This window comes from Sander vitreus, chromosome 22 (assembly GCF_031162955.1).
Source record: "Sander vitreus isolate 19-12246 chromosome 22, sanVit1, whole genome shotgun sequence".
Lineage (NCBI taxonomy): Eukaryota > Metazoa > Chordata > Actinopteri > Perciformes > Percidae > Sander > Sander vitreus.
Window position 1 is genome coordinate 12,786,369 of NC_135876.1, and position 27,010 is coordinate 12,813,378.

At 41.2% G+C, this 27,010-nt stretch overlaps 3 protein-coding genes across 4 annotated transcripts; 1 reads left to right on the plus strand and 2 right to left on the minus strand.

The window, feature by feature from the left end:
- Positions 1-1,292: 1,292 nt before the first annotated feature.
- LOC144536986 (palmitoyltransferase ZDHHC20-B-like) lies at positions 1,293-12,037 on the minus strand. The gene is made up of 13 exons (XM_078280366.1): positions 11,892-12,037; positions 8,925-8,951; positions 8,497-8,591; positions 8,270-8,390; positions 8,113-8,182; positions 7,948-7,980; positions 7,365-7,485; positions 6,416-6,548; positions 5,985-6,111; positions 5,094-5,183; positions 4,846-4,958; positions 4,693-4,740; positions 1,293-4,532 (listed from the first exon to the last, which is right to left on the minus strand). Exons 1-12 carry the CDS (start codon positions 12,007-12,009, stop codon positions 4,697-4,699), a joined length of 1,092 nt encoding a protein of 363 aa, XP_078136492.1. The 5' UTR covers positions 12,010-12,037; the 3' UTR covers positions 1,293-4,532; positions 4,693-4,696.
- Positions 12,038-12,624: 587 nt separating this feature from the next.
- Positions 12,625-14,028, plus strand: LOC144536948 (arylamine N-acetyltransferase, pineal gland isozyme NAT-10-like). Its single transcript, XM_078280305.1, has one exon. It carries the CDS (start codon positions 12,953-12,955, stop codon positions 13,814-13,816), a length of 864 nt encoding a protein of 287 aa, XP_078136431.1. The 5' UTR covers positions 12,625-12,952; the 3' UTR covers positions 13,817-14,028.
- Positions 13,986-26,704, minus strand: LOC144536947 (E3 ubiquitin-protein ligase MARCHF6-like). Of its 2 annotated transcripts, none has more exons than XM_078280303.1 (25): positions 26,298-26,704; positions 25,741-25,840; positions 23,384-23,457; positions 23,024-23,167; positions 22,504-22,576; positions 22,174-22,339; positions 21,831-22,020; positions 20,785-20,846; positions 20,622-20,654; positions 20,486-20,537; positions 20,118-20,176; positions 19,948-20,028; positions 19,751-19,819; positions 19,363-19,437; positions 18,377-18,511; positions 18,043-18,263; positions 17,587-17,724; positions 17,251-17,467; positions 16,623-16,692; positions 16,233-16,414; positions 15,780-15,923; positions 15,508-15,597; positions 15,161-15,293; positions 14,611-14,746; positions 13,986-14,516 (listed from the first exon to the last, which is right to left on the minus strand). In XM_078280303.1, the coding sequence occupies exons 1-25, from the start codon at positions 26,314-26,316 to the stop codon at positions 14,429-14,431; spliced, it is 2,751 nt and encodes a 916-aa protein (XP_078136429.1). In that variant the 5' UTR covers positions 26,317-26,704; the 3' UTR covers positions 13,986-14,428. The 2 variants fall into 2 exon arrangements, with proteins under 2 accessions (XP_078136429.1, XP_078136430.1); XM_078280304.1 differs by having other exon boundaries at positions 15,780-15,914; positions 26,298-26,703.
- Between the last annotated feature and the right edge of the window lie 306 nt (positions 26,705-27,010).

Sequence of the window (27,010 nt, forward strand, 5' to 3'; positions counted from 1 at the left end):
TTTATTAGTGGATTTTCCCTTTAATGGATAAACCATCCAAAGGTCTTTAGTGAAACTGCAGCTGCTTTGGCCTTGCAGAGGTCAGACTTGTTTGGTTTTTCACAAGTCACTGTTTACTTTCCCTCAAAAACTGACATAGAGGGCATTACCTTGGGAGCTTAGGGCTCTCATGTGCATAGACACACACACACACACCTTACAAACACACATGAACAAAACTGGTCATATCTAAGACTCAAACATACAGTAATTGATATGTATTATTATTATTTTTTTTTATTTAATATTTTGTGCGGTTCTGTTCAAACTGTTTTATAATGCAGCAGCGTTTCCCACGACATAGCATTTACATTACGCCAAGTCATGCTGTTATCACCTTGGCCAGTGTGCTTGACATATCTGCAGAACAAATATGAAACACCAAGGATCTGTTCCGTTCTGTCCTACATGCCTAAATTATAATTTACAAAAATCCATGTCAGGCACGTTTGTAGAGCAAAAAAAATAAATGCAGAGCGGTCCATAGCAGAGGTCAAGGACCTGTGTGTTAACTGTAAAGGTGAAGGTTCATCTCAGTCCACAAACAATATTGATTGCCTTCAAATACTTTGAGCAAAAAAACAATGCCTTTTTTAGTTTTGTGTCTGAAATTGAAAAAGCTCTTGTTTTAGACAAAAAACAAATTAGTGTGTACAAAGCACACTCTGCTGTCAAAGTCTCTCTTTGACAGCACAAGGCTAAAATACTTGTTCAGTCTGCATGCTGTATTTGCATGTTTGCATAACTTGCAGCTTTAGGTTTCACTTCAGGAAGTTAGCAGCACTGATGCTGATACTGAGTAGCCTTTATGCACAAAGTGACGCTACAAACCCTGTGCAAAACTGGCCTTTTTTAATTCATTTTTTAAACATACAATTGGCAACATGAACGACCCCCACCCACACACACTCGTCATCACCACCCACCCAGACAAAAACCAAGACAAGATCATAGAATAACCATAATATACAAGACCAGACAACTACATATTAACAAAATAGCCACACTATAAACCAAATAAACATATGTATAAATGACAACACCATACGCCCATCATACACGTCTCTTCCCAGCACAAAGCTTCTTAGGAGCCCTCCAGAAAGCTCAGGTACCTTCCCCATGTAGACATCCAATCTGGAAAACCGTTTGTATGACATCTTTTCAAACGTTTTGATCCTTTTTTTAATTGCCCATCATGAGACCAATAATGTTATAGGGTAATTCATTAAAAAAAAAAAAACTGCTTGGCAAAATTTGGTTTAAAAAACAAACATTTATTGTTATTTTCACGTTAACTGTGTAGAGGCAAGTACTTCATTCATAAAATAGGAACGGTAAAATTAATCAGACAAGAAAAATATATATGTAGTCTTTTTCTTACATTATCAATATATATATATATATATATACACACACACACACACACAGTAAAATAGGACACTGTAACAAAAAGAAAACAAAGTGTAGCAATAAGCAAGTTATGATGCTATATCTACATCTGCAATGTGAATACAGATGTAAAAATGTTTATAGTCTAAAAAAGAAATGACTGAAATTAGGCTGAAATTTCCAGATCCTTCCTCCCTTTTCACAGCAGTTTTTATGGCTTCATTTATAAAGTTGAGACGGACCAGAGTAAAGCTAATTTAAAACATGACGCACCTAGCAATAATTGAAAACCCCCAATGTTTAACACCATAATCCCCATTATCATGATAAAAACACATTTTTACACAAGTTAGGGCGCCATGCTTTTGAGCATTAGTCAGACGTTATGTATGCACACAGACGTTTAAAAAAATCTCATGGCTGCACAGAAGCATTTCTTCCAAGACAACAATATTACAAAAGAACACTCAATTAAGCATTACAAAATACACACGCACACTTTAGTCTCAAGGCCAAACAGCCCGGAGAGAGAATATAGGCAATTTGTAAAACAACAAATCGACAGGTCCAATGCTTTCCAATGCGGTCCAATTTTTTTTTTTTTTTTTTTTTAGAATTAGTGGCATAAATGATGAGGGGAATGAGCCACGCTCCTTACAGATGATACATATTTTTGCATTTCTATTAAAACCAAATGTTTGAGTGTGAGGTTTAGAAAAGATCTACACATGATCGGAACACAACCTTGGCTTGAATCATGATCTCTGACAGTAATTTAAGCCGATTCATTGAGATCGAACCACAATGTTATTCCGATACTTAAGCCGCCATCAGCATAATTCATGCAGTAACAAATGCCCTCCAATCACCAGTTTGTAAACACACTTGGGCCCAAAAAGGTCAAACATGACTGGAAGGATGAAATGTAAACAAAGTCCAAAGAGCGGGCAGTTTTAAACACTCCATCATTCGATCAAGTCCCCCCACTGTCCCGTCTACATTCAGCACAACTGTGACAATGATTACCAAGAAACACACCGTACAACATCACTAACCCACTCTACACGACAGAAACAGCTGTAAACTCGTACATCCCCAGAGTCAGGTGGGATCTATTTAGTAGGAGGCTCTTCCAGCAAAAGTAAGGGATGTGATCAGATAGACACGAGCAATGACAGACATAAGGAATAAGCTGGGTCTCCCACCAATGTGAGTTGGAAAGTTGCATAATTCCTTGAAAAGCTGCAAAATTCCTTGGAAAAGGATGTAACTCAATCCTGAACTCAAATCTAAAATTCTTCCTTAACGGATTGTGACCCTCAGAGTCACACCGCAGATGTTCAACACTTGACACAACTCAGATGTTCAACACTGACACGGTTAGGTTCGACACAAGCCGAGGCTCCTTTAACAACACTGAGCTGACTCCTAAATACATACAGAGTAGACGCTGTAGCCGAAGCCTTCATTTCACATCAGATCAGATGGGCTTCAATTCACTTTCACTTCAAATGAAATCCGGATGAGTTATTACAGGAAGGTAATGCATATTAATTGCATGTTGTGAAAATATTTAATTCTGAAGAAAGCTGCTCCTGCAAATCTGACTGAAAGTGAGTTGAGCCCTGATCCACAGAGTTGATAGAGTTCAGATAAATCTCATGTGAATGATGGCAGATAGATAACAGGAGCTGTGTCGCCACCTGTCGGCCAGCACTGGTATTGGAAGGACATCATGACCCGCTACAGGCAGGAGGGACAGACAAACCTTGTATAAAATATTGCGCCATAACGACAGGTAAATAGAATTTGGTTACGATAACATTGACCAGTGAGTTTAATATAAAGCTAGGATGTTGTAAACACTTCAGGTTCAGAGGTCAGAGCTCCTGACAGGTCAGCCCTTATTTGGCAATGAGTGTTGGTGTCTTAGTAAAGGCTGAAGCACTGAGCTGTAGAAAAACCGGCTGTAGACATTGCGGGCTCAGAATCACTGATCAGCATATGACATACTTCCATATGACTCTGAAAGAAAGGTAGTGATGGACGCTGCACATTGCACTGTTTGAAATGCGTCTCCCAGGTCACTTATAAGCAGCATGTTTTAACACAATTTGGCCACAAAAACACAATGATTCTTTTAGTTGCTGTTAGTTCGTACAAAATAAGACTGCCACTTCAACTGTCCACACACATTCACACACAAACAATATGCCATAAATCACATAATTATCCAACATCCGTTATACCTGGGATGTTTTTTGGGCATGAAAAGAAAGAAAAAAAAAAAAGAAAAAAGAAGCAGCACGTTGTTTGATGGACATTGATAATCAATGCAGTGCAAATGTGCCACCTTGTGCTCAGATATCCAAAACCCAGCTACAGTCTTCCCCGCTGTGCACTGGTTCAGTCCACTCAACCATGCAGTAGGGTCCTCTGTAAGATAGTCCAGGTTTTGGTGGGAAATATCCATCTCAAAAAGTTGCAGACCACAGATGGGCTCCAACATTATGAGTTAAAAAAACAACTGTCACACAAGGTAAACTGATCCATGTCCTCGGGATGTCCAGCCTTTCTAAAAACACGAGAGAGAAATGTTCAAAACAAAACACACTGCTCCAGCATGTCCCCCCACTCTTCACTGCAGCTTTGTGCCTAGAAAATGAGTCTTGGTGCACCCAGGACACTTTTGGCAACAAAAAGTTCTCTCATTAAACACCAAAAGTAGCTCATATTCCTTCCCGGGATTCTTGAATTTTCTCATCATCAATAAATCCTCCACCAAAAGAAAACTAAACAACACAAGGAAATATGTATATAGTTGAATGTATGAGTGTTAGCATATGTGTGTGTGTGAGAGGGAACAAGCTTGTATCACATGTCCTATGGGGGTAGGTGTGAGATTTGCTTATGACACTGCATGCGAAAAATGCCAATGCCATGGATGCATTACTGTGCTGCGAATGGGCAAAATAAATGCATTTCCATAGTAACTCAGAATAGGTCTGTGGGGATGGGGTTAGCGCTGGGAGACTGTTGCCATGGTGACAAACTTAACTGTTGCGTTGCTTAAGGCATCGTATTAGATGACTGAGGAGTTCCTCCTGTGGCAGAGAAGAGAAGAAACAAGAAGATGATTCGGTACATTACTCTTGATTACACTCTCAATTATGCAATACAAAACTTACATGGGATAAATCTGCACACAAAAGAAGTCACAGCTGTACCCAAACCTACACACTGACTGAACTCATATTTACGTACCTGGTTAAGACTCGCTCTCCATGGAGATTGTAATGGTTTCACTATCAGCTGTGAAGCCAAACAGAAAATGTGTTAGATGACAGATACCACACAGGGAGTTGTTTATTTTGTTGGTGAAATATTATTATCATCATCATCCCTGGTAGAGCTCACCTGATTTGAGGGTGCTATCAGCCTGATGGTTTCCGATGTTGTTGGCATGCTGGTCGTTGCTCAGGAGGTGGTTCTGTGACTCGCTGACGGGGCTCACGGGGACTTCAGCAGCTCTGGAAACATGGCCAACAAATTAAAAAAAAAAGTAAAAATGAACTGTGCACCCACAACCCTTCAAAAAAAAAAAACAATCCTTTTTAGGACCTCATGTCAAATATTATATATTTTATTACACCAAGATTGATCACCTTTTATTGGGCTCCGGCTGCAGGGTCACTGCGGCCTGCTCCACATCAGCGTTGACCAGCCGCGTAGGGAACGTCAGACCATCTCCCTGACTGTGGGGAACAAGGAGGACCGGAGAAACTCAAGAACGTGCAGTCAGCCCGGAGGGCAACAAACAGCAGTTGGGTAAGACTTCCTACGGAACTTCAACTACTCAATTCAATTTTATTTACAGTATCAAATCGTAACAAGAGTTATCTCAAGACACTTTACAGACAGAGTAGGTCTACACCACACTCTATAATCTACAAAGACCCAACAATTCCAATAATTTCCCCAAGCGCAAGCATTTAGTGCGACAGTGGCGAGGAAAAACTCCCTTTTAGGCAGAGACCTCGAGTGGTGAGGAAAACGTCCTTATAGGGAGAAACCTCGGACAGACCCAGGCTATTGGTGGGCGGTGTCTGGCGGTGCCGGTTGGGGGTACGATGAACTGTGGCAATTATAGTAACAGTAAAGATAATGGAACTATGACTAGAAAATAGTAGTTGTAGTAGTTCACGGCGTAGCAGGGCACTGCAGGGCGTAAGGTAATCTGGACTGGGGCATGTCTTGGAGGGTAACAGCAGAGGTACAATTCTTGTTTGTATTTGTGCGTATCATAGCTTTGTTGGAGGTGCCATTGTTCTGTGTATCTGATACGGTCATATAGTTTGCGGGGTGTTAATAATTGTATTACTGAAAAAACATTGCAAAAAAAAACAAAAAAAACAAAACAACAACAACAAAAAACTAAAGGTAATCTATCTGTGTCGGATAGATTTACAGTTTTAACCACAGAATCAATACTTAGCCTGAATCCAGTGCAAGCGCTACAGAAGCCCCTAAATCTTCCATTGGTTTGTCCCCTTTACCTGGTGAAGACGGGCAGCAGCCAGTACTTCTTCTGATCTCCAAAGACCTGAGCGATATTCTTCCGGAAACCCAGAGAGAAGCCGTTCTTATCAGAGCCTGTCCTAAAGACTGGTGCTCTGAACGCCTCTGCAGAGAGGGAGCAACATGGAGAGACAAGCATGGACAGAAATGACAAATACAGAGGTCATTAAACAACCGCGTGACATTTCATTAGATGAGATAGGAAACAAATGGACTGAAGACAAACAGTCTGGGTACGTGTGTGTGTGAGATAAGTTGTCACCTTCAAATCTGGAAATGAATTTTCTTGAACATTAAAATGTGTACAACTACAGCACTGTTGAAAATCTCTTAAACAAATGTTTAATAGTTGTGTTTTTGAAGTGGTTAAATAGCAGAAACGCCTGTTGAATGTGTGTTTTTGCGTTACCTATAGTGGACCTGTTCTTCCCTACAAGCCACAGGTGGTAGCTGAAGAGGGACAGAATACTGATGCAGAACATGGCCGCCACAAAAAACAGAAACAAGACATGGAATTTGGCGTGAGTGTCTGGCAGCTCATTCTGAGGGAAGAGATGAGAGAAAAGGAGAGCGAGAGAGGAATTAGCAACATATTATACATTTTGGATATTTATGGAAAGAAAGAAATAATAAAAAAAAAAAGAGAAATAGGAAGAGTGTCATGTGAACCACGTCACTGCACACACATCACGACAACAACCATGGCAACGATGGTAAGGCACTGCAACACTAAAGGCTTTGGAGGATAGCTGGGTTACCTTTGGGCAGTGCTCTGCCGATTTCCTCCGGCAAAGCTTTAGTACAAACAGAAACGAGACTGGTTAGCAACACCAGGAGAGAACAGGTGGGATGGGCGGAAAATCAGCAAGCAATACAAGGCAAGGCCAAGGTGGGTGAAAGGGGGGGGACAAGTGAAAGGGAGTGGGTGAATGTACAAAGTGTGCCTGGAATGGAGAGAACAAAGGGATGAAAGAGGAAGAGATGAGAGGAAATCGAAGTGGAACAGCTACAAGAAAAGGAAAAAGAGAGGAGGTGTTTGCGCCTGTATGAGTGGTGTGACTGTTGGTTCAGATTATGGTGAGGGAGACAGAGAGAGAGAGAGAGAGAGACAGAGACAGAGAGAGAGAGAGAGAGATCGGGGAACAATGACCCAGTGTGCAAGAACTGGGGATAACAGAAGAGAGGGATCGGAGGGTGAAGGCTAAGAGACAACAGAGAAAACAGAGGAGTGGTACGGCTCAGCACCATGCACAACACACTCAGAGGATTCTTATCCAGGCTTAGACATGCAACTGAATCTGCATCCTCTGCAGCATCATACAGACACACATTCAGCACATCTGCACGTCATTACTTACTGTCCAGAACTTTATGAAGTATTGCAGTACGGTGGCTGCAATGAACAAACAGTACACCAGCGAATAAGCCAGGAAGAGGATGAAAAACTTGTAGTTGGAGAATCCGACACAGTTGTTCACCCTGGAGACACACAAACACAGAAAGGTGAGATTTGACATAATTTCCTCTGAGTAAAAATCTTATCAACCTGAACTTTCCAAAAAGGTGGAGGCTTTGTGGTACTCTTATGGTTACAAAACAGTAAAGTAGAAAGCGCTGTTGCCTTCTTGTATTTGGGAAATCAAGGCATGTGTGGATAATTAAGTCGTTTTTAAATAGTTTGGGCACCATGTCATGCAGCAAAGTAAGACATTATTCCAACATAGCGTAGCTGCATGAAGCTTCTGAGAAACACTGTTAATACGGTACACTTTGCCATCTTAACGAGACCAAAAGAGTGAAACTAAAGGGATTAACATTCAACAGCTTGATAGGCCTGTTGCAAAATATGCTTGGCATGAAGTGTGAACCATCCCAACTTTAAAATGTGAGCGGTTGTATCATATGTAAGGCATATCTCTTTGTTTTGCAGGTCTTACATACCAGGGACAATGGTGGTCCATCTTCAGCACACACCTGTCACACACAGCAAGAGAAAAGTATAGGAGAGGACAGTTTTTTTTTTCTTTTTTAAAAACACAAGAAAATATCTTGGTTGAATCAAGAGGAAGTCTCACAGTTAGTATTCAATAAATATGGTTTCCTTACATGTCACACGCGGAGCAATGATGACACCGGTCTGGCTTGATAACTTGACAGCGGTCACAGTAACGGATTGCTGCACCATGTCAACACAACAGGATCTTGTTATGGGACAGCTTCAACAGACGCTCACATTCACATTTAGACACAAACACAGATGTACCTCCGGCTCCCGTGCGGGTGTACAGAGGCAGACTGGTGGCGGCTCTCCATAGAATCTCTTGCTGCGACTCTGGCCTCTCTTCCTTCTCATAACGCTCCTTCTCAGCCTTGGGCAGGCAGAACTGGAGTGGAAAAAAACAAACAGATTTTTTTTTTTTTTTTATACCAACAGAGGATTACAGCCATGTAGACAGAGTGGGCTTGTTTGGGAGAATCTGATTAGTGTACCTCTTTGGAAGGGTTGGCAGGCTGAGAGAAGATGGTCTTCCAGTAAGACCATACAAACATGATGAAAAAGAGGTGGAAGAAGATCAGGTAGACAACTGGAGGGAAATATTAAGCAAAACGTCAGCAAACAGTCTAATGTGTGTGCACTGACTTGAACACTGCCGCTGTCACTTGGGATATGTGGACAGACTGGACATCTACATATTAAATTAATGAGAGAGCAATGCTGAATGAGGAGCTGCTCTGCTTCAAAGAGACCAACCTCAGCACTTTGAGAAAGCATGTTTTCTGTGCCAGCCTTTTTTCTTTTCTGCTAAGTGTAGAGAGCATATTTCACCGGACACTCGAGAGACTATCCTACTAAAGAGCAAACTGGCTCACTTCTGTAAACCTATAGTCACAATGTATTTAATAACCAAGACACTTACTTTGCTCTCCTATACTGGGGATGGTGACTGTAAGAGAAAAAAAACAGAGAAAAATGTTAAAAAAATGTTAGATATGAAGAAATTGTCACCTAACAGTGACAGTTATAATAGCAAAATTAAAATCAGTGGAATACATCTGACAGTGGGCTTTAGAAAAGCTTGGCTATTGGATCCAAAAATAAATTCACAAGACACAAAATGCAACAAAGTGATAAGAAAAAAAGAAACCAATTGAAAATGTTCTCTAGTTGACAAAACAATCGCTCCCCAAGATGCAATCAGTGGCTGTTCTGAAGCTTTCTGCCATATAAAGAAAAAGTCCTAAAGTCAGAAAAATAGGAATTTGAACTTTAAATGGACAAACTCCATCTGCTGAGGAAAAACTAACTCTCACTTTCAACTTAATTTAGTCAACTTTCTGCTCTTTTCCTTAGAAAAACACTGCATACTTTCACCTCTTCAGGCACATAAAAAAACTTCACATTAAACTCTCTAAGAAAGACAAATCACGAGCACACCAAGGCCCTATGACCTGTAAGGTAGGGATCAAACACACACATATACACATATATACACACACACACACATATATACAGTGGGGCAAAAAAGTATTTAGTCAGCCACCAATTGTGCAAGTTCTCCTACTTAAAAAGATGAGAGAGGCCTGTAATTTTCATCATAGGTACACTTCAACTATGAGAGACGAAATGAGAAAAAAAAATCCAGAAAATCACATTGTAGGATTTTTAATGATTTTATTTGCAAATTATGGTGGAAAATAAGTATTTGGTCAATAACGAAAGTTCATCTCAATACTTTGTTCTATACCCTTTGTTGGCGATGACAAAGGTCAAACGGTTTCTGTAAGTCTTCACAAAGTTTTCACACACTGTTGCTGGTATTTTGGCCCATTCCTCCATGCAGATCTCCTCTAGAGCAGTGATGTTTTGGGGCTGTCACTGGGCAACACAGACTTTCAACTCCCTCCAAAGATTTTCTATGGGGTTGAGATCTGGAGACTGGCTAGGCCGCTCTAGGACCTTGAAATGCTTCTTACAAAGCCACTCCTTCGTTGCCCGGGCAGTGTGTTTGGGATCAGTGTCATGCTGAAAGACCCAGCCATGTTTCATCTTCAATGCCCTTGCTGACGGAAGGAGGTTTTCACTCAAAATCTCACGATACATGGCCCCATTCATTTTTTCGTTTACACGGATCAGTCGTCCTGGTCCCTTTGCAGAAAAACAGCCCCAAAGCATGATGTTTCTACCCCCATGCTTCACAGTAGGTATGGTGTTCTTTGGATGCAACTCAGCATTCTTTCCCCTCCAGACACGACGAGTTGAGTTTTTACCAAAAAGTTCTATTTTGGTTTCATCTGACCATATGACATTCTCCCAATTCTCTTCTGGATCATCCAAATGCTCTCTAGCAAACTCCAGACGGGCCTGGACATGTACTGGCTTAAGCAGGAGGACACGTCTGGCACTGCAGGATTTGAGTCCCTGGCGGTGTAGTGTGTTACTGATGGTAGCCTTTGTTACTTTGGTCCCAGCTCTCTGCAGGTCATTCACTAGGTCCCCTCGTGTGGTTCTGGGATTTTTGCTCACCGTTCTTGTGATCATTTTGACCCCACGGGGTGAGATCTTGCGTGGAGCCCCGGATTGAGGGAGATTATTAGTGGTCTTGTATGTCTTCCATTTTCTTATAATTGCTCCCACAGTTGATTTCTTCACACCAAGCTGCTTACCTATTGCAGATTCAGTCTTCCCAGTCTGGTGCAGGTCTACAATTTTGTTTCTGGTGTCCTTTGACAGCTCTTTGGTCTTGGCCATAGTGGAGTTTGGAGTGTGACTGTTTGAGGTTGTGGACAGGTGTCTTTTATACTGATAACAAGTTCAAACAGGTGCCATTAATACAGGTAACAAGTGGAGGACAGAGGAGCCTCTTAAAGAAGAAGTTACAGGTCTGTGAGAGCCAGAAATCTTGCTTGTTTGTAGGAGACCAAATACTTATTTTCCCGAGGAATTTGTAAATAAATTCATTAAAAATCCTACAATGTGATTTTCTAGATTTTTTTTTCTCATTTTGTCTCTCATAGTTGAAGTGTACCTATGATGAAAATTACAGGCCTCTCTCATATTTTTAAGTGGGAGAACTTGCACAATTGGTGGCTGACTAAATACTTTTTTGCCCCACTGTATATATAGCCTCATTTATAGGAGTCACAAGCCAAAAAAATTGGGAACCACTAATCTAGTCTTCCCTGACAACAAATCTGTGTGTGTGTGTTTTTAGGTGCACTTCAAATATATACATACATACACACATAAAAGTACACCTTTATAAAATTAGACCATGACACCAAATCTTATCCAGTAAGGGGATTTCTGTGATCCTGATATAAAAAGTTTGGGAACTCCTGAAATAGCCTACACAAGCTATAAATTACATCATTCACAGTTAAGATATATCAGGATTAGAAAACATTTTTTCTCTCATCTTAATGCAAAAACTCTCTGAGCCAAATTAACACTTCACCCGTGCCAAGCTAATTACCAAATTAGAGGGAAGGTATGCATGTGGTGAGCCCTCTTTATATATTATCTATGGGTCAGCCAGCCAAATAGAAATACCGTTTAGTAAGCGTTTTAATTCTCCATCCAGACTCCATTCAGTTAGACACAAAATAACAGAGACGAGACGGGCAGCAATAACACATCACGGTGAAAGTTTTTCTCTGTCCATAACACATTTCCCCCTAAAATAAAGCAACCCAAATGGTTGGCAGCTACCAGATAATTAGCTGTATCTAGATGTGGACAGGCTTGCCAACACCATTGTTGAGCTGCGTTCCATTTACTTCCTGCCGGCCAGCAGCAGCTGTGTGTTTCTGTGGACAGCACAATGGAAACACCAGAGGTTAAATGCTTTTAAGAGTCAACGGACGGCGGCAGTACGACTACTTACATATACAAAGCTCCACCACATAAGCATAATACGACCAGCAGACGACCAGGGCGATAAAAATCACAGGTATCCATGCCAAACCCCGTTGACAGCATCTCAGTACGTGTGTGGGCGCCATCTTTCTCCCTCTACTGGGGAAAAGGGAGTGTCGATGTGTGACGTCACGTGAGCAAAGTGAGACTGGAGATGTGGTCTGAAAATATTTTTTGGGGAATTAATTAAAGATATTGATTGGACAAAAGCCTGGTCATTACACTATTTGTATCCACTAAGGCTCAGAAATACATGTAATTATCCTACATATCATAGATGCCACTGATGTTTTTGTTACTGCAAAAGTTTGGTCTGATTTTAGGTGAGGTTTGTATATTTTGAATGTAAGGACCCATATTAGCCTATGTGTTATTATTAGTGTAGAATAGAGTCATGACTTTACATATAGAGTAGAATCAAATGTTATAATTGAACAATTACAAAATGTGTTTTATTGTATTCATTTTATGGTATTATTGGTTTTCATCCTATGATATTACTGTCATCATTCATCAAACGTTTTTTAGTTTATTAGATTTCCCTTCATATCATTTCACTGTGCCTTGTTTAACATAATGAAAAACGAGAATTTTTTTTGATCCAATAAAGTTTTGACAAAAAATGGTCTGGAAAAAAAAATTCATTATTTACAAAATTATCTTTTTCACAACTGCTCTTTTAATTCACAAAAATCACTGAACCTTTATAGGTCTACTTGTCAAAATGACAAGCTTATTATATGTGTATGCGCATATTTATTCATTATTTTATAAAGCAGGAGCTTAGGCTACTTTAGGGAAGTGCAACCTAGAGTCTATATGGGTGTAACTTAGGACTTTGAGCCTGTCCTCAAGGCAACATCGTAACTCAGCACCAGGAAGAAAAATATATAGCTACGAAACACAGGAAACACGATAGCTTAAACTGGCCAGTGGCAGGCCGTTTATTTCTAGACGTGGCTGTAATTCACCGGGAAGTTGAGGCTAAAAGTGAAAGTAGTTGCTCGTAATCCATACAAAACAGCAAAAATGACTTCCGTTGAGATGCTGGCGGAGCCCTACTTGTCGCGCATTGGGTTTGCTGGCCCAGCTGAGCCGAGCCTGGAGGTGCTGCGGTCGGTTCACATCCGTCACCTGCTCTCGGTGCCGTTTGAAAACCTGACGGTGCACAGCGGCGGGCGAGTTCAACTTGACCTTCCTCTTCTGTACGACAAGATAGTGAACCACCGCCGAGGCGGCTTCTGCTTTGAGAATAACGGCCTTTTCTCCTGGCTGCTGTCAAAACTGGGCTTTCGGGTAACTCTGCTCTCTGGTCAGGTGAAGAATATGATCACGGGCTGCTACGGGCCACCCTTTGACCATTTGATCCTCATGGTGAGCCTTGATGGGCAGCGCTGGCTATGCGACGTCGGGTTCGGAGCCCCATGCTTCAGTGCCCCTCTTTCACTTGAGACCAGCGAGCCTCAGGAGCAGGGCCACCGAGTGTACCGCATCACACAGCATATGGGGATGCATTTTCTGGAGTGGCAGCGGGACGAGAGCAGAGGGGCAGATGGAGACTGGACAGAAATCTACAAGTTCACCCTTGAACCCCGGTGTCTGGAGGACTTTGCTGAAATGTGCCGGTACCACCAGAGCTCCCCCTGCTCCATCTTCTTCTGCAAATCCCTCTGCACTGTTTTAAAAAAAGGTGGAAGGCTCACCTACATGGGCCGCAGACTGACCAGCACCACATTCCCAACAAAGGGAACAGGGGAAGTGTTGCAAACCACAACCAGGGAACTTAAGGATGAGGAGATACCTGGTATTCTAGCAGAGGAATTTGGAGTTGTACTAAATTCTCCACTTATACCAAAGGATGAGACAATCACACCACCGCCAGTCATGTACTGATCATGCTTCCACATTGGAAATCTTTACACCTCCATAGACAGAATTATGCGAAATATGTATCTTCTCATTGAGATGACTGCAAAATGTCTTTGATTCATACATGTGATACAAGATTTTAAAGTAATTAACACAGTACTTTGCTCGTCTTGAGAACAGATGAAACAAAAGATAAATTCTCAGTTTGATTTAATAAATTAAACATACACTTTTAAGATGTACAATGTTCATTACATGAATCCACATCTTTAAGACAAAGTCTGCGTTCAAAGTATTTACACATGTACAATTATCAGGCAGCACTTTACAAAGCAAGGCATTAACGACAACACAGATGTTGAGCTTCAAATCAAACCTCTAACCTTCACCCTCCTGCCTACTCCGTTTGCCTGAGGGGGAATACTCAGCTGTCCCATGATTATAATACATTTTCCCATCCCACCTTCGATGGGCATGAAAGGGAATAAAAAAAAAATAATTGAACGGCATCCATCAAAAAAGGATTATGGTCTAAGGACTGAGTTGAAAATCAAAAAGGGGGGGGTAGGGAGGGGGGGAGAGACAGGATGTACGCAGGGTAATGGGTGCAAAAATGTGGCAACGTGTGACACATATCTACTCTGCGACAGGGTTGGGGGGCGGGACTGAGCTTGCTCTTGCAGCTTTCCGTTCGTAGTTGACAAGCCTCTGTCCAACCAGGTACCTGTAAAGAGAGAGATTATCACAATAATATTAACATCCAAATTGTAAAATACACGTTGGCTTCTACAGATGGGTCCACGCTGAAAGATCCTTACTTGTCGTTCTTGATGTGTTCATAGAGGCGTTTAAACTGTCGGATCTGGAAGGACAGGATGCCGATAAGTGAAACCACCATCAAGAGGAAAGGGTAGATTCTTCTCTGCATTAGAATCTCCATCTCTGGGGTAACTCCTGCAAAAGTAATGCACTTCAGTTATAAATAGTTTCAGTGAATGCCCCATTAGCTGACACTGCAGTCACTGTAACATCTGGAGATAAGAAGGAACATAGTATTGGGGTGAAAACTTCATAACGTATTCACAGTATTAATCTAATGGAAAATGCCAGTGCTTGAAGTGGATTTAAGTGAACAAGGCCAGTGCTTTATTCCTCTCCTTTGCAATTGATATAGTATGCTTTTCATAGCACAGCGAACTACCCATAGTTTGCTGATATTTGTCTCTTAGTTTGGTGCTCAAGTTATGGAGAGAAAAAAAAACCTTGAACCGAGAAGGTGAACTAAACAAACCAAGAGAGAAAAGAACTACATAAGTAGTAATGAACTTTCTAATTGATTCCCATGTACACATGTCCTCAGACACTCACCCACAGCAGGAACCACCCCGGCAGCGATCACATATGGCACGCACAAGGACAGCAGCAGGACTGAGATGACCGGAGCTGCCAGTTTACGGATGATGAACTGGAGGTCAATGTTGCGAATTCCGTTTGCGTAAACCTGAGGAGCCAGTTTACAGTTATTATACTGTGCAGCTAACTACAATGTAATTGATCCCTTTTCTTATCGCTCTCTTTACAGCAGGAAGGAATGCAGAGTCAGCTACAAAACAGCAGGTACTTGTTTCTTATCCGGTCAAGAGACAAAAAACTATTTCTTATTTACAGAAGTGAATACGTGTTGGTTTAAGGTGTAATATCCATCCAAACCCCACCTGCTCAATAACAGTCTTCAGCCACCACTGAGGGCCCATGAGTGTGATGGCAGCAATGATTTTGGCATGGAGCACTCCGAGAGCCCAGTCCTGTAGATAACAGAAAGATCGATGGATGAACATGGATATAAGAACTGGGAATTAGGTGACAATATTGGGCAAACAGGGTACAACACAATACCCATGCACAAAAATGAACTGCTAAAAGGAAGTCTTTAAAGAGAGATGGAAAAAGCAAGACATACCCATACAACACAGACCCACTATCATACCTGCCAAGGGTAGAAGAGGGGTGTTTGGTCCAGGGGGACCCTGAGTGGAGCCACAATGACCAGTTCAAACAGCAGGCCCAGTAGCAACGGGATGACTCCGGCGACCAGCAGAGCTACAACCAGGGTCTTCAGAATCTGCACAAACAGCGCGACGACATACAAAATGAACATGATTAATCATAAAACATGTATACCTATTAATAGGTAGTTTAAGTGTTATTCCTCTTTCTTCCTTCATGGGACAAAACTGCTGCAGCACCGGCAGAGTTAATGACAAGGTTGAGATATTACTACTAAGATGCCGGAAAATTAGAGAATTCTTTATTTCCCAAGTACATTTTACAAATACGAGCAATGTATCCTCTGCATTTAACCCATCCTAACTATTTAGGAGCAGTGGGGAGCCATAGCCCGGCCCAGTTTTGGCGTTTGGTCAAAAATAGAGGCTGCTACCATGAGTGTCCACTCCTGGACTTTGTGTGCGATGACGGTGCGTCCCTGGGGCATCCAGGCCAGCAGCACGGTGACTCCGCGGATAGACAGCCAGCAGACATACAGGCCACACGCTGCCGTGTACAGCTCGTGGATTTTGGAGCTTCCTGTCCAGAAGGACATCAGCCAGCGTCCGGTGAACACTGAAACACATATGTGACAAACAAAACATGACCTCTCTTCAGCTTTCCAATTTTAAAACAGAACTGCTTAAACAGCAGAGACGTGTGTGTGTGTGTGTGTGTGTGTATATATATATATATATATATTCACCCTTTAATTATGGTTTGGGTGTGGGTTTGCAAAGAAAAAAATAAATTGCTGGTTGTCTTTTATGCCACCACATCTTACCTGGTAGGGTTAGGCACACCAGGCTGGCCACCAGCAGAGTGATGCACATGAATGCTATCAGCAACACAATCTGGAGAAAAGAAGAAAGTTTAAGAATACAAGTTAATGTAATGATGTAACCAAGCTTGGACATATCTGATTATGCTTCTCTACACTTCTCTTCTTTTCTACACTGTAGAAATGTGTCTATGTTGTACATTATAAACTACAATTGGAATGCATAGGACAATTATAAGATCAAGGCTTTTAACATGAGGGAGGAGGAGTGTAATAACTGGGAGTTGAGTTGTATGGCCTAAGATGCACAGTAAGTGGTACCTACAGCTTTGGCAGACTTCTAAATTTGTGTGGAAAACCACAAATTGTAGGTGGCCCTAGCAAGCTTCTTTTTTTTTCTTTAAAGAAAAAAAGGCTTTGTGGGGGGAAAGGCTACAGCTTCCATTTTATTCTCAGTTATGAATGATAACACATTTAGGCTAATTTAGTTTAGTAATCCATGTACATCTAAGATTTGTAAATTGTAACCAAAGATTCATATCAACGGGTCAAGCTAGTACAAAAACTATACTAAAAAAGAAACAACAGTAATACAACATGTAATTCCCCAGAGACTACTCCAGAAACTCACCCTGAATGGGAAGCGAAGGGGTCTGTGGTAAGGCTGGAATCCAACTGGCCCCCCTTGCTGCAGAATGGCCTGATGGGCTGCATGCAGCCCCTCGCCAGCTGGGGCAGGGTTGTTATTGTTGTTATGGTGACCAGGAGGAGGGTTGTTATTGTTGTTGTTCACAGGCTGGTTGGCATCATTGTCCTCCTGCTCCCCGAGGAGGTAGGAGTGGAGGTCTCTGTGGAGGGTCAAGATGTGTTTGGTTAGAGACAAATCAGGGGCTTAGTAAGAAAATGTGTGGGGAAAAAATGAAAACTAGAATACGTAAAAGTGCATTATTCAAACTTATTGACTTACAGTAAATATCCAGCACTGACTGTCCAGGCCCTGACCAGGCCTTTGAGCCACTGGCGAGTGTGTCCCTGCTCCAATAGAGCTGGCAGCACAACCTGCAGTAATAATAGCTCCAAAGACAGCTCGCTGACTGGGGCATCACTGAGGGGTACGAGGTGGACAGGGTCAGAAGAAGCCATTTCAACAGGGCATATACCACATGGTTACACTGAGCAGTTCTTGTGCTCAAGACTTCTGTTTTCCGTTGTTTCTTACAGCATGTACTCAAATGGGCAAGTCACTGTTACTGGCAACGCAGTCAGTATTTCCTCTTTTGTTAGATATACTGTGGTAAGATGTTACGGCTATCTGGCCTGAGGAGGAAGTAGTTCTTACACACCATTTCAGAGAGACAAAGCAGCAGCTTTCACACAGTTTATTGCTAAGTGACTTATAATTTTGTTAATGCCTGCTGGTTACCTGTAGAGCATGACGTTGTATGGGAGGAAGGTGGGCAGCAGCAGTTTGATCAGCCTGATGGGCAGCCACAGCATGAGCAACACGATAGAGCCGAACACAACCACGGACAGGATGAACCGCCGCAGGTGTCTGTAGATGGGCAGGTGAATCATCTCCTGCACCGGGTTAAAATCTGGGTCATTGAGGTTTCTCAGAAACCACAGCACTCCCGGCCTCAGCACCTGATGGACATACAACCATAAACGTTAGGGTTAGATTTGTTTTTAATCATAAAAATGAACCTACAGTAAACTGACTTAGGAAAAAGCTAACGTTACTGTCGTCAGGATCTTACCTCTCTCAGGAGGAGGATGAAAGAAGCAAAGTAGAAGACATAGACCATTCCCACAAGCCAGTGCAGGAACATGGTGGTACCAGGGGCTGATTTAAAACTCAACTCTCTGTCTTTCAGGGAGGCATCAAACATCTCCTGCAGGAAGTAACAATGTTAAATAAAGAGAGCATTTACACTGAGTCAAATTCAGTGTTGATGCATCCTAATTACTTGTCTTTGCTAAATGAATGCACAGATGGCTAGAATATAAAATGTGCTATGAATAACATTTGCACATGGCATATGCTTAACAGATTAAAATTAGACAAAGCTCAATTAGTTTCTGAGAGTGCATGCAGGATGAAGGATTCCTCCACTGCTGTTCCATTTCCCATATTGGCATTGTTCATGTATGTACGCGTTGTTGTGTCCATTTACCTTTAAATAGGATGCATATTTTAGATGTCCTATATGTTACATATTTATTACAACTTCTAAAATCAGCATCATAGCAGACTCCAAGACAGTTTCTTTTCTGTGTTCATATACATGAAAGAACTGTGTGATCAACAGCATCTGCTTCTGTCTTAGCCCTGTTCAAAGCCACTTGCTGCACTGGCTATTTGACAGATGCCTCTACAGGGTAGAGAACACCACTCTCACTTTAGCAAATTTGGTTGTAAGCATTCTCATAGGGAAGAGAGGTCATTTCAGGAAATTAGACTAGCTGTCACTGACACAGGTAGAAAACATGGATACCATTTCAGAAAAGCATTTATCACTCTAAAATATGGTAATGTTTCTGTAACTACATCAGTCAAGGATGAGAAATACAATTAACCTTCCTATGACTGTGATACCAATTAGTCTTAACATTACACCAGTTAAATAAATAATGCAGACAAGTGTGATGAGATGGGGCTTCCAAAAACAAGAGTGAGATCATTTAACAGAGTAAGACAGACACACTGAAAGTCAGAACAACAAGGAGAGCAATAGAGTCTTACTAAAGAGCAGATGTCAAGCCACCAGCCACAGATGAGTGGAAAAACACCAATCTCCACAACAACCAGCAGAGAGACCTGCAATGGAAGCAGATGTGTGTCTCAGTGTCAGTACTTTACACTAAATGTAAATACATTAAACACTTAAAACCTCTACAAAGGGAGTTGAAATACACTAATGTGACACTTTCTTCTAATGCAGTCATTTTTAAATGGCCACCTCAAGCCTGACTATTTATTATGATTATTCTTAGTTCATACTGTATTCAATGATTGCCAACCTTCCGTTTATGAGTTTGATAGCAACAAAGAAAAACCTCAGATTCTGTGTTATGTTCAGGTAGTAAATCTCAGTAAGTAAACACTTGAAAAATGCACTTAGAGGCGTTACCTTGACAACAATGTAGCAGACTCCCAGGAGACGTCGGGAGCGCTGGAACCTGACCAGAGCAGCCAGTCCCTGAGACAGCCATTAAGGGGCCAACATTGCTCACACATTTACAGCGGCACAAAACTAACACAAGAAATGTTACATGTATCGTCTTGTCCTCGTTGTACATTTCAGTACGGCGCTAGACGGAAGGATACATGACAGAGGATGAGCGTCATGGCCAGCAGTATGTAGCCCACAATGGTTGTGATTAAGCCCTCAAAGTGCGAGGCTTGGACCTAAAGAGAAGCGCATTCAAGTAATTAATCACTGTTCAAGAGACACAACATTGCATAATAATACTGAGTTGATGAAAGCAGTTTCTTACATATTCCTCGAAGCCAAGACCCACGACAGAGAAGTGCCCAATGTGGTAGGGACAAAATGCTGAATGAGAAAAAAAAATAATATAAACATATTGGCATATAAACTAGGAACGACAAATTGATCAACCTGCACCATTGCTATAAGTACATAATATGTCTGAGATACTGGTATGACAAGGATTTCAGTTTTGCTTAGTTTTTCTTTTGTATGTTGGAGGACCACAATGGAAATAAGCACTTGAGGCTTTACGGTGTTTTAGTCCTTGATAAATCCAACTATTGCTGTGCCAAGTTATTCTGTACTTTTAATCATTACAATAAATCAATTAAACTGTATGTTTATAATAAAACCTTGTTTTAGTCTACTCACCAAAGACCAGGATGAAGAGTGTGTTGAGAGACACTACCCAAAAAACATGCTCCTACAAGACAAAAGTCACAAGAGTCCAAGTATGATTTTTAACTTACAAACTCATCATAGGAGAAGTACGGATATGAAGACTTACCAGAAATACCAGTGAACCATCCAGGCCAAGCATCTAAAAAGGTAATGGAAAGATTTTAAGCTCCATGATGTATAACCTTAATAGAAAAACCTGATCGATTTCTGCAAATGGTGTACTAGGACAACGGGGGTGTTTGGAGATCAGTGATGTCATGCAGAGTTACCCTTTCCCATGTGAGCTCCTCCGCCGCTCTGTCCCACTCCAAAGCATTCCAATTCATGTCATCTACAGAGAAACATATTCACTTTTAATACAATGACAAATAATACATCCACAACAGTCAGCAACTTAAAAATAATTGTCAATATAAATTCCATATGTATCTTCCTGCTTGGTAGATATGGCCACAACGTTACAGTGCCCCAAATGGAGACAGGACACTGTTATTGTGTTTGTCTGGTCAAATGTTTTTGAGTTGGCTTTTAGCAAAAACCCAGAAAACTTATACTTAAGAATGCTGTTATGATTACATTATTAATACTGTTCTGGGAAACAACCTATTATGAGGGTTTTTCACTTCATTTATTTAGCTGTGGTGACACCCCACAGCGACAATAATCTATAATACAATCAGAATTCATTATAACCCACTTTTGCCTAGCTGCTGCACAGTCAGTCCATTAACCACTGCAAAGCAAAACAAATAAGTGGAATATGAGTGCTATGGGTAGCATCGTTATATCGTTCTCAAATTAATTGTATGCTCTAATGCGAGTGGTACTGTTTGTTCTAGTGTTTCTCAGTGTTTAGGAGTGAATTTCCATAAATCCTGTAGTTTCCTGTTGTAAAAAAAGATGTTGCTTCAACAAAGGTCTTGTTTGTTGGCTTTCCTAGAGACAAAGCATTTTGGAAACACTTTATTCATGACAATCTACTCCGTTTCATTTGTGCATGAACTGCACCACTTTTGGTGTTTTGTGATGTTATGCAAAATACATTTGGTAAGGTAAGGCATTCCAGCACAACACATCTGACCAAGCAGAACACAATGTGAACAGACATCGACAGGCAGGGCCCCATTCTTGAACATAATCACTGAGTTTGTTTAGGCTAATACATGTCTTAAAATGAATGCTATTTATATACTGATGACAGCAATGTAATAGCCTGACAACTCTTCAGTAATGACCAAAATTACAACTACATCTGCCAGAAAAAGAAAAACTTTAACCAGAAACACTGATTGTGATTAATTTTCTTATCTCCAACCTTGTGCTCCATTGTTGGGATCTGCATCTTCAGCTGCTGCTCCCTCCTCTTCTTCCAGCTCCGGGTTATCACCCTGGTCTGGGGGCACATCAGGGGGCTCAGGCTCTGCTTCATTCTGGGCTGGTGGATCAGCAGGGGCTGGCTGGGCTGCAGGGGGCTCATCAGCTGCTCCCTGGCCTGCAGCTTGTGCCTGAGGGTGAGGGGAAAGGATGCATGGCTTTAATATAGGGAGATGACAGTAAAGGTGACTTTTGTTTATGCACGTGGTTAAGATTGCATGTACAAGTATGTATGTCAGGGAAGAAATGACTTGGCCTTATTGGCAATCAGTCAAGCAAAGTACCTCATTGGCTTGTCCGGCTGCATTAGGTGGTGGCTGGTGCTGCTCTAACCAATGGGGAGCACCACCATGGACTATCTGTTCTCTGAGCCACACCAGGCTGATAAATGCACACAGCGTGCAGGTGACCACAAAGCAGCCCTGTAGACAATCTGCAAGCAGGTTCTCTCTGTAGGAGCACAAAGATTAGCATTCATACACACATACAGTTCAAAATCACTGAAATAGACCTTTAAAAAGTAAGCTATATGGAAATGAAGAGAATAACATGTAAAAGTGACTAGCTTTATCTTAAGTAATGTGTAGTAGGAGAATACTGGTATTATCACTCACGTAGAGAGCATGTCCAGCGGCAGTGTCAAAAGTGAGCTCACAGAGCCGGTAAACAGACACTTGTAGATGCGACCTGAGACCAGATAAATACATTAGGGTCAGTTTGCACATATTTATTTCATTTTAAAATGCTGCATTGTAACAATGTATACAATATGTGAGAATTAAATAGATTTAGCCAACATTTTTTACATTATGAGTGATTTACATACCTTCGAACATGCACAGCATTGCCTGTTATGTAATGGTACTAAAGAGATATATATATATATATATATATATATATATATATATATATATATATATATATATATATATTTCAAACCTATGAAACATATTGATCAGCTAAAATCAAATATCCCTTATTGCTTCGAAGAACCAATATATAAAGATATTAAAACTATTAAACAACTGAAACGAGTTGTAAGAAAAGGTGTAATGCAGTATTAAGGAGGAGATCACTGTCCCCTTGAATACACATGTTTATCTGTGCATTTGTGTCTGTGTGTGTACTACTTACATGCAGTGAGAGGAACCACCCCGAGCCATGCGAAGGCCACCAGTGTGTAATGAAACCAGTAACGGATGGCCGTGCCCACACTGGTCAGCAGGCCGGCACAGATGTCCTGGATGGGCAGACGTGAGGGCATGTCTGGGGAGTAGACTGAAGTGGAAAGAGCGAAAGAGTGAACTAGAGACATTTAAATTATATTTCATGTTTGATAATGTTCTAAATATTATTCAATTTTGTGTTTAAAATGTACTTTCAATAAATTAATGACCACATGTAAAAATGACTATTGCCCCATCTGGAAGGCTTATTGAGGAAACCTGAGGTGGTTTAATATATTAAAGTGGCATCAATGCCAAAAGTACATACTTGGTGTGAAAGCAAATCTGTGCTTGCATAATTCACAGTACTCCTTTCTGCTGTGCTTTAGCCACTGGACCAAACTGTAAAGCAACATTCAGACAGTCAAAATTAGTACACACAAATCAACCACCTAAAAGATAGGATGCTTGAGAATGATTGTGTTTTTATTACATCCTTTTGCATGTGTAATTTTGGGGAGAGATATCGGCAACAAGAAGATTACACATCAATAGAGACCTACTGCATGGGTTAAATCAATAAAAAGAAATCCTCCTTTAAAATCCTTAAAAAAAAAATTTGCGTGTGTATGGTCACATAACTTGAAATTTCAAGAGTTCTGATTTCAATAGATTTGATTGGTCCCTCCCTATTTTGGACATTTTCACTCTCCCAAATGGTCTATTCACAAAGCCTCAGAATTAACAAGATCCAAATACACACTGTCACTAGAAACAACTCATGTGTTACAGATTTAAACCACAGTCTGGGGATGTTAACATAGTTAGACAAAAGTATATAGTGTTGATCTGACAAAATCTCTTCTACACAAAGGATGTGATGTGATGAAGACGGATGCTCAACTGTCCTGATCTCTCTAGGATCTCTGGATCCAACAGACACTGATTATAATTCAGTCATGGTAAAACACTCACTCTCTGATTAACAACAAACAAAAAAGGTTGTCTATTATGGCAACCCATAATAACACCACCCCAGCTCGTGACATAGGTTAGACTCTGGGATTAACAACTGGGTTATGTTAGGGAGGCATTACACCAGCTGACTCCAACACATATAACAGCATTAAAGGCCTGTGTCATTAGACCTACACACAACAGGGTTATACTTGAAGTGCTCACATTATGCATTTTTTTCCTTTCCTTTATTTTGTTATATATCTTTTTTGTGCATGTAATAGGTTTACAAAGTGAAAAAGCCCAAAGTCCACCCCAAAGGGACTTACCATCTCCAACAGAAAACACTGTTCACAAACTCCTCCAAACAGCTCTATTGTAGTCCAGCCTTTACTTCAGAGACAAACATGCGTCACTTTGTAACACGTTATAATGCTCGCCTAGCTGCTAGCATGGCACGCCCTCATACTCTGCTTCTGACTGGCTGGTAGTGCTGACCTAGGTACTGCGCATGTGCGACTCCCAACAAAGATCACTCACTCACTCGGTAGCGAAAACGGAGAGCTCAACACACAGGGTGAAAAGAGGAGCTGCAGCAATGTGCAGTACAAAAAATATGTTGTTTTTTTTGTTTTTGTTTTTTTAAATTAAACCACTGTGTAAACCTATTCTGATATAACCTCTAAATACAATTATCAACCTGAAAATGAGCATAATATGAGCACTTTAAGTTCCAAATCAATTACAAATACATCACTAGTCACTAAGTCACAAGGTTTGACGTACCCTAACCATGCAAGAGAGTGATCCCCCATGACAGACCATATTTATTCCTTGCTAGTTTGTAACAGTTGGGCTTTCTGTAGGAAACCAGCCATATGATCTAGTTGATCAGCTCAAAATCAACACATTGTAACACATATTCTGGTATACATCTGTAAAGTGATTCATATGTAAAATCTGAAAGCTGAAATTCCCTGATTTACCCAAAGAATTATGAATCTATACTAATCCAGACCAGCAGTCTATAGTACATAAACTGTGCCTGCTACCTGGGAGTTGCTGGGGCTGTGTCTGTATTTGATATTTATTTAGTAAGCAACCAAAAGGAAAAAAGATATAACTAAGGTCAGCTACAACCAGCATGTACCCAGCACAACTACACAACAGACTATTATTCTAAACTTTGAAGGGGCGGATGCAAACTAATATTGATACAGACTGAGGTTTAACAATTACCACAGAACAATCCAGGCCTGGCCTTTGATTGTGCCTGGGGATTTCCATGCACCTGACCCTCTTGTAACCAGGGATGCTCACACACAGGACAGATGAGAACACAGCACAAGCTCCAAAATACCTGCATAGGCTGGTCTTGTTTGCGCCATGCAAATACCAAACATAGGGACAGTAATCTGGGACACTAATCTGGGACACTATGCAACCTGGATGTGACAGAGGATGAACCTGTTCTGCATCCTTTCATGATTCTTTACATTTTGCTATCAGGTCACCACTATAGGAATAATTATCAGGCAAAACTTATGCACCAAGTTATCCAATTACTTAGCAACCACCCTGAAGTATAACAAATCACCATACTGTATTCATTTTAATATAGTGTGTTTGAGTGTGTGAGAGTGTGTTTGAGTGTGAGAGAGTGTGTGTGTGTGTGTGTGTGTGTGTGTGTGTGTGTGTACAAATTACAGCTGAGCCAAACACACTTACCATTCCTGGTGGATAAACTTGATACTGCCAGTGCAGACACACGGGTGGTACAAGGGTTTGTCCGGGGTCCCCTCAGAGCGGCACACACGACAAATGTCCGCTGCAAACACGCAAACACACACACACACACACACACACACACACACACACACACACACACAAACAAACAACATAAACATGTGGGTTAGTATAATAGTAGGTGGATTGGGGTACGTTAATAGACAGGGGTCTTTTGGAATGAAGATTCAAATGGTAGATAAGCAAGATACATAAGTGAGTTACACTCACTCCATCTAGCTACATCGGGAGACGTTACATTGCTGCTTCACCTTATGCTCTCATATTGAGCTCGGTTGCATTAAAACAACATTGAGCAGGCATCTCTATTTTTCCTAAAATTAACCTCACAATACATTAACTGACAGCTATCCTATTCAGCTAACTTAACCACTAGCAGGCCATCTCAGCAGCAGGTTCGCGGTGGTGCACTTACGAAGCTAACGCTAGTTAACCAGCTGAGAAAGCGATGCCCTTATTTCGTTTTTTTAGTTATTTACCTTCTTCGGCAGTATCCATGATGTTCGCTTAGCACCGGTCACCGTTTCTTCCAGGAGTAACTTGTACAGCGAACCCATCCACGACACAGACAATGTCGTTTAGCTAGCTAAATTAAGCTAACAGGACGAGCGTATCCTTATTTGTCGGATGCATTGACAATCATAAAATGGTTTCCCCACAGACTGGCCACCAGTACTTGCTTCGTTGTGTCCTTTGACATCCAGTGTGTTTTCGCCGCTGAACACAATGTTTTATTTTGACGGTGTATTTTTAATGTAAAACAATAAAAGTTGCATCCTCCGTGTTGCTGAAATGAGTATAAACCTGGGAGACAAATGGCTAGCTAAACTGGCTAACGCATGCGCTAACGTCACTACTAGCTCCTGTCACAACATGTGTCACAACTGTTTTACTTTGCCACAGCGGCTGAAGATTTACGGCAGGGAAACAACCATCACGTGGTTATTAGCATTAACGTTAGATTAATATTTCATGTATTTCAATTTAGCACCGGAGACTTCTAAACACAATAAGATGTGTGTCTACATTGGAGTATTCTCTTTTACTTTCTGATATTTCCTAAAAATGGGATATCAAATATCTATCCATGTTGAACAGCGACATCTGGATGTTACTTGAACCAACAACTTTTATATAACATTAGACTTGCACCCCCAGCCATTTCTGCGTAGACAATAGAGGTCGTGAATGT

Bases quoted from the DNA above. Each gene is read 5' to 3' on its own strand.
- LOC144536948 (XM_078280305.1), top strand. From the start codon at position 12,953: ATGACTTCCGTTGAGATGCTGGCGGAGCCCTACTTGTCGCGCATTGGG.
- LOC144536986 (XM_078280366.1), bottom strand. From the start codon at position 12,009: ATGGCGCCCACACACGTACTGAGATGCTGTCAACGGGGTTTGGCATGG. The intron at 8,592-8,924 runs GTAAGTGTCTTG...ATTTCCCTCCAG, and splicing joins CCCCAGTATAGGAGAGCAAA to TTGTCTACCTGATCTTCTTC. The intron at 8,183-8,269 runs GTACATCTGTGT...GACATGGTGCAG, and splicing joins CACCCGCACGGGAGCCGGAG to CAATCCGTTACTGTGACCGC.
- LOC144536947 (XM_078280303.1), bottom strand. The intron at 22,021-22,173 runs GTACTTTGCTTG...CCTCACCCTCAG, and splicing joins CAGCCGGACAAGCCAATGAG to GCACAAGCTGCAGGCCAGGG. The intron at 19,438-19,750 runs GTAACGCCTCTA...CTTCCATTGCAG, and splicing joins TCTGCTACATTGTTGTCAAG to GTCTCTCTGCTGGTTGTTGT.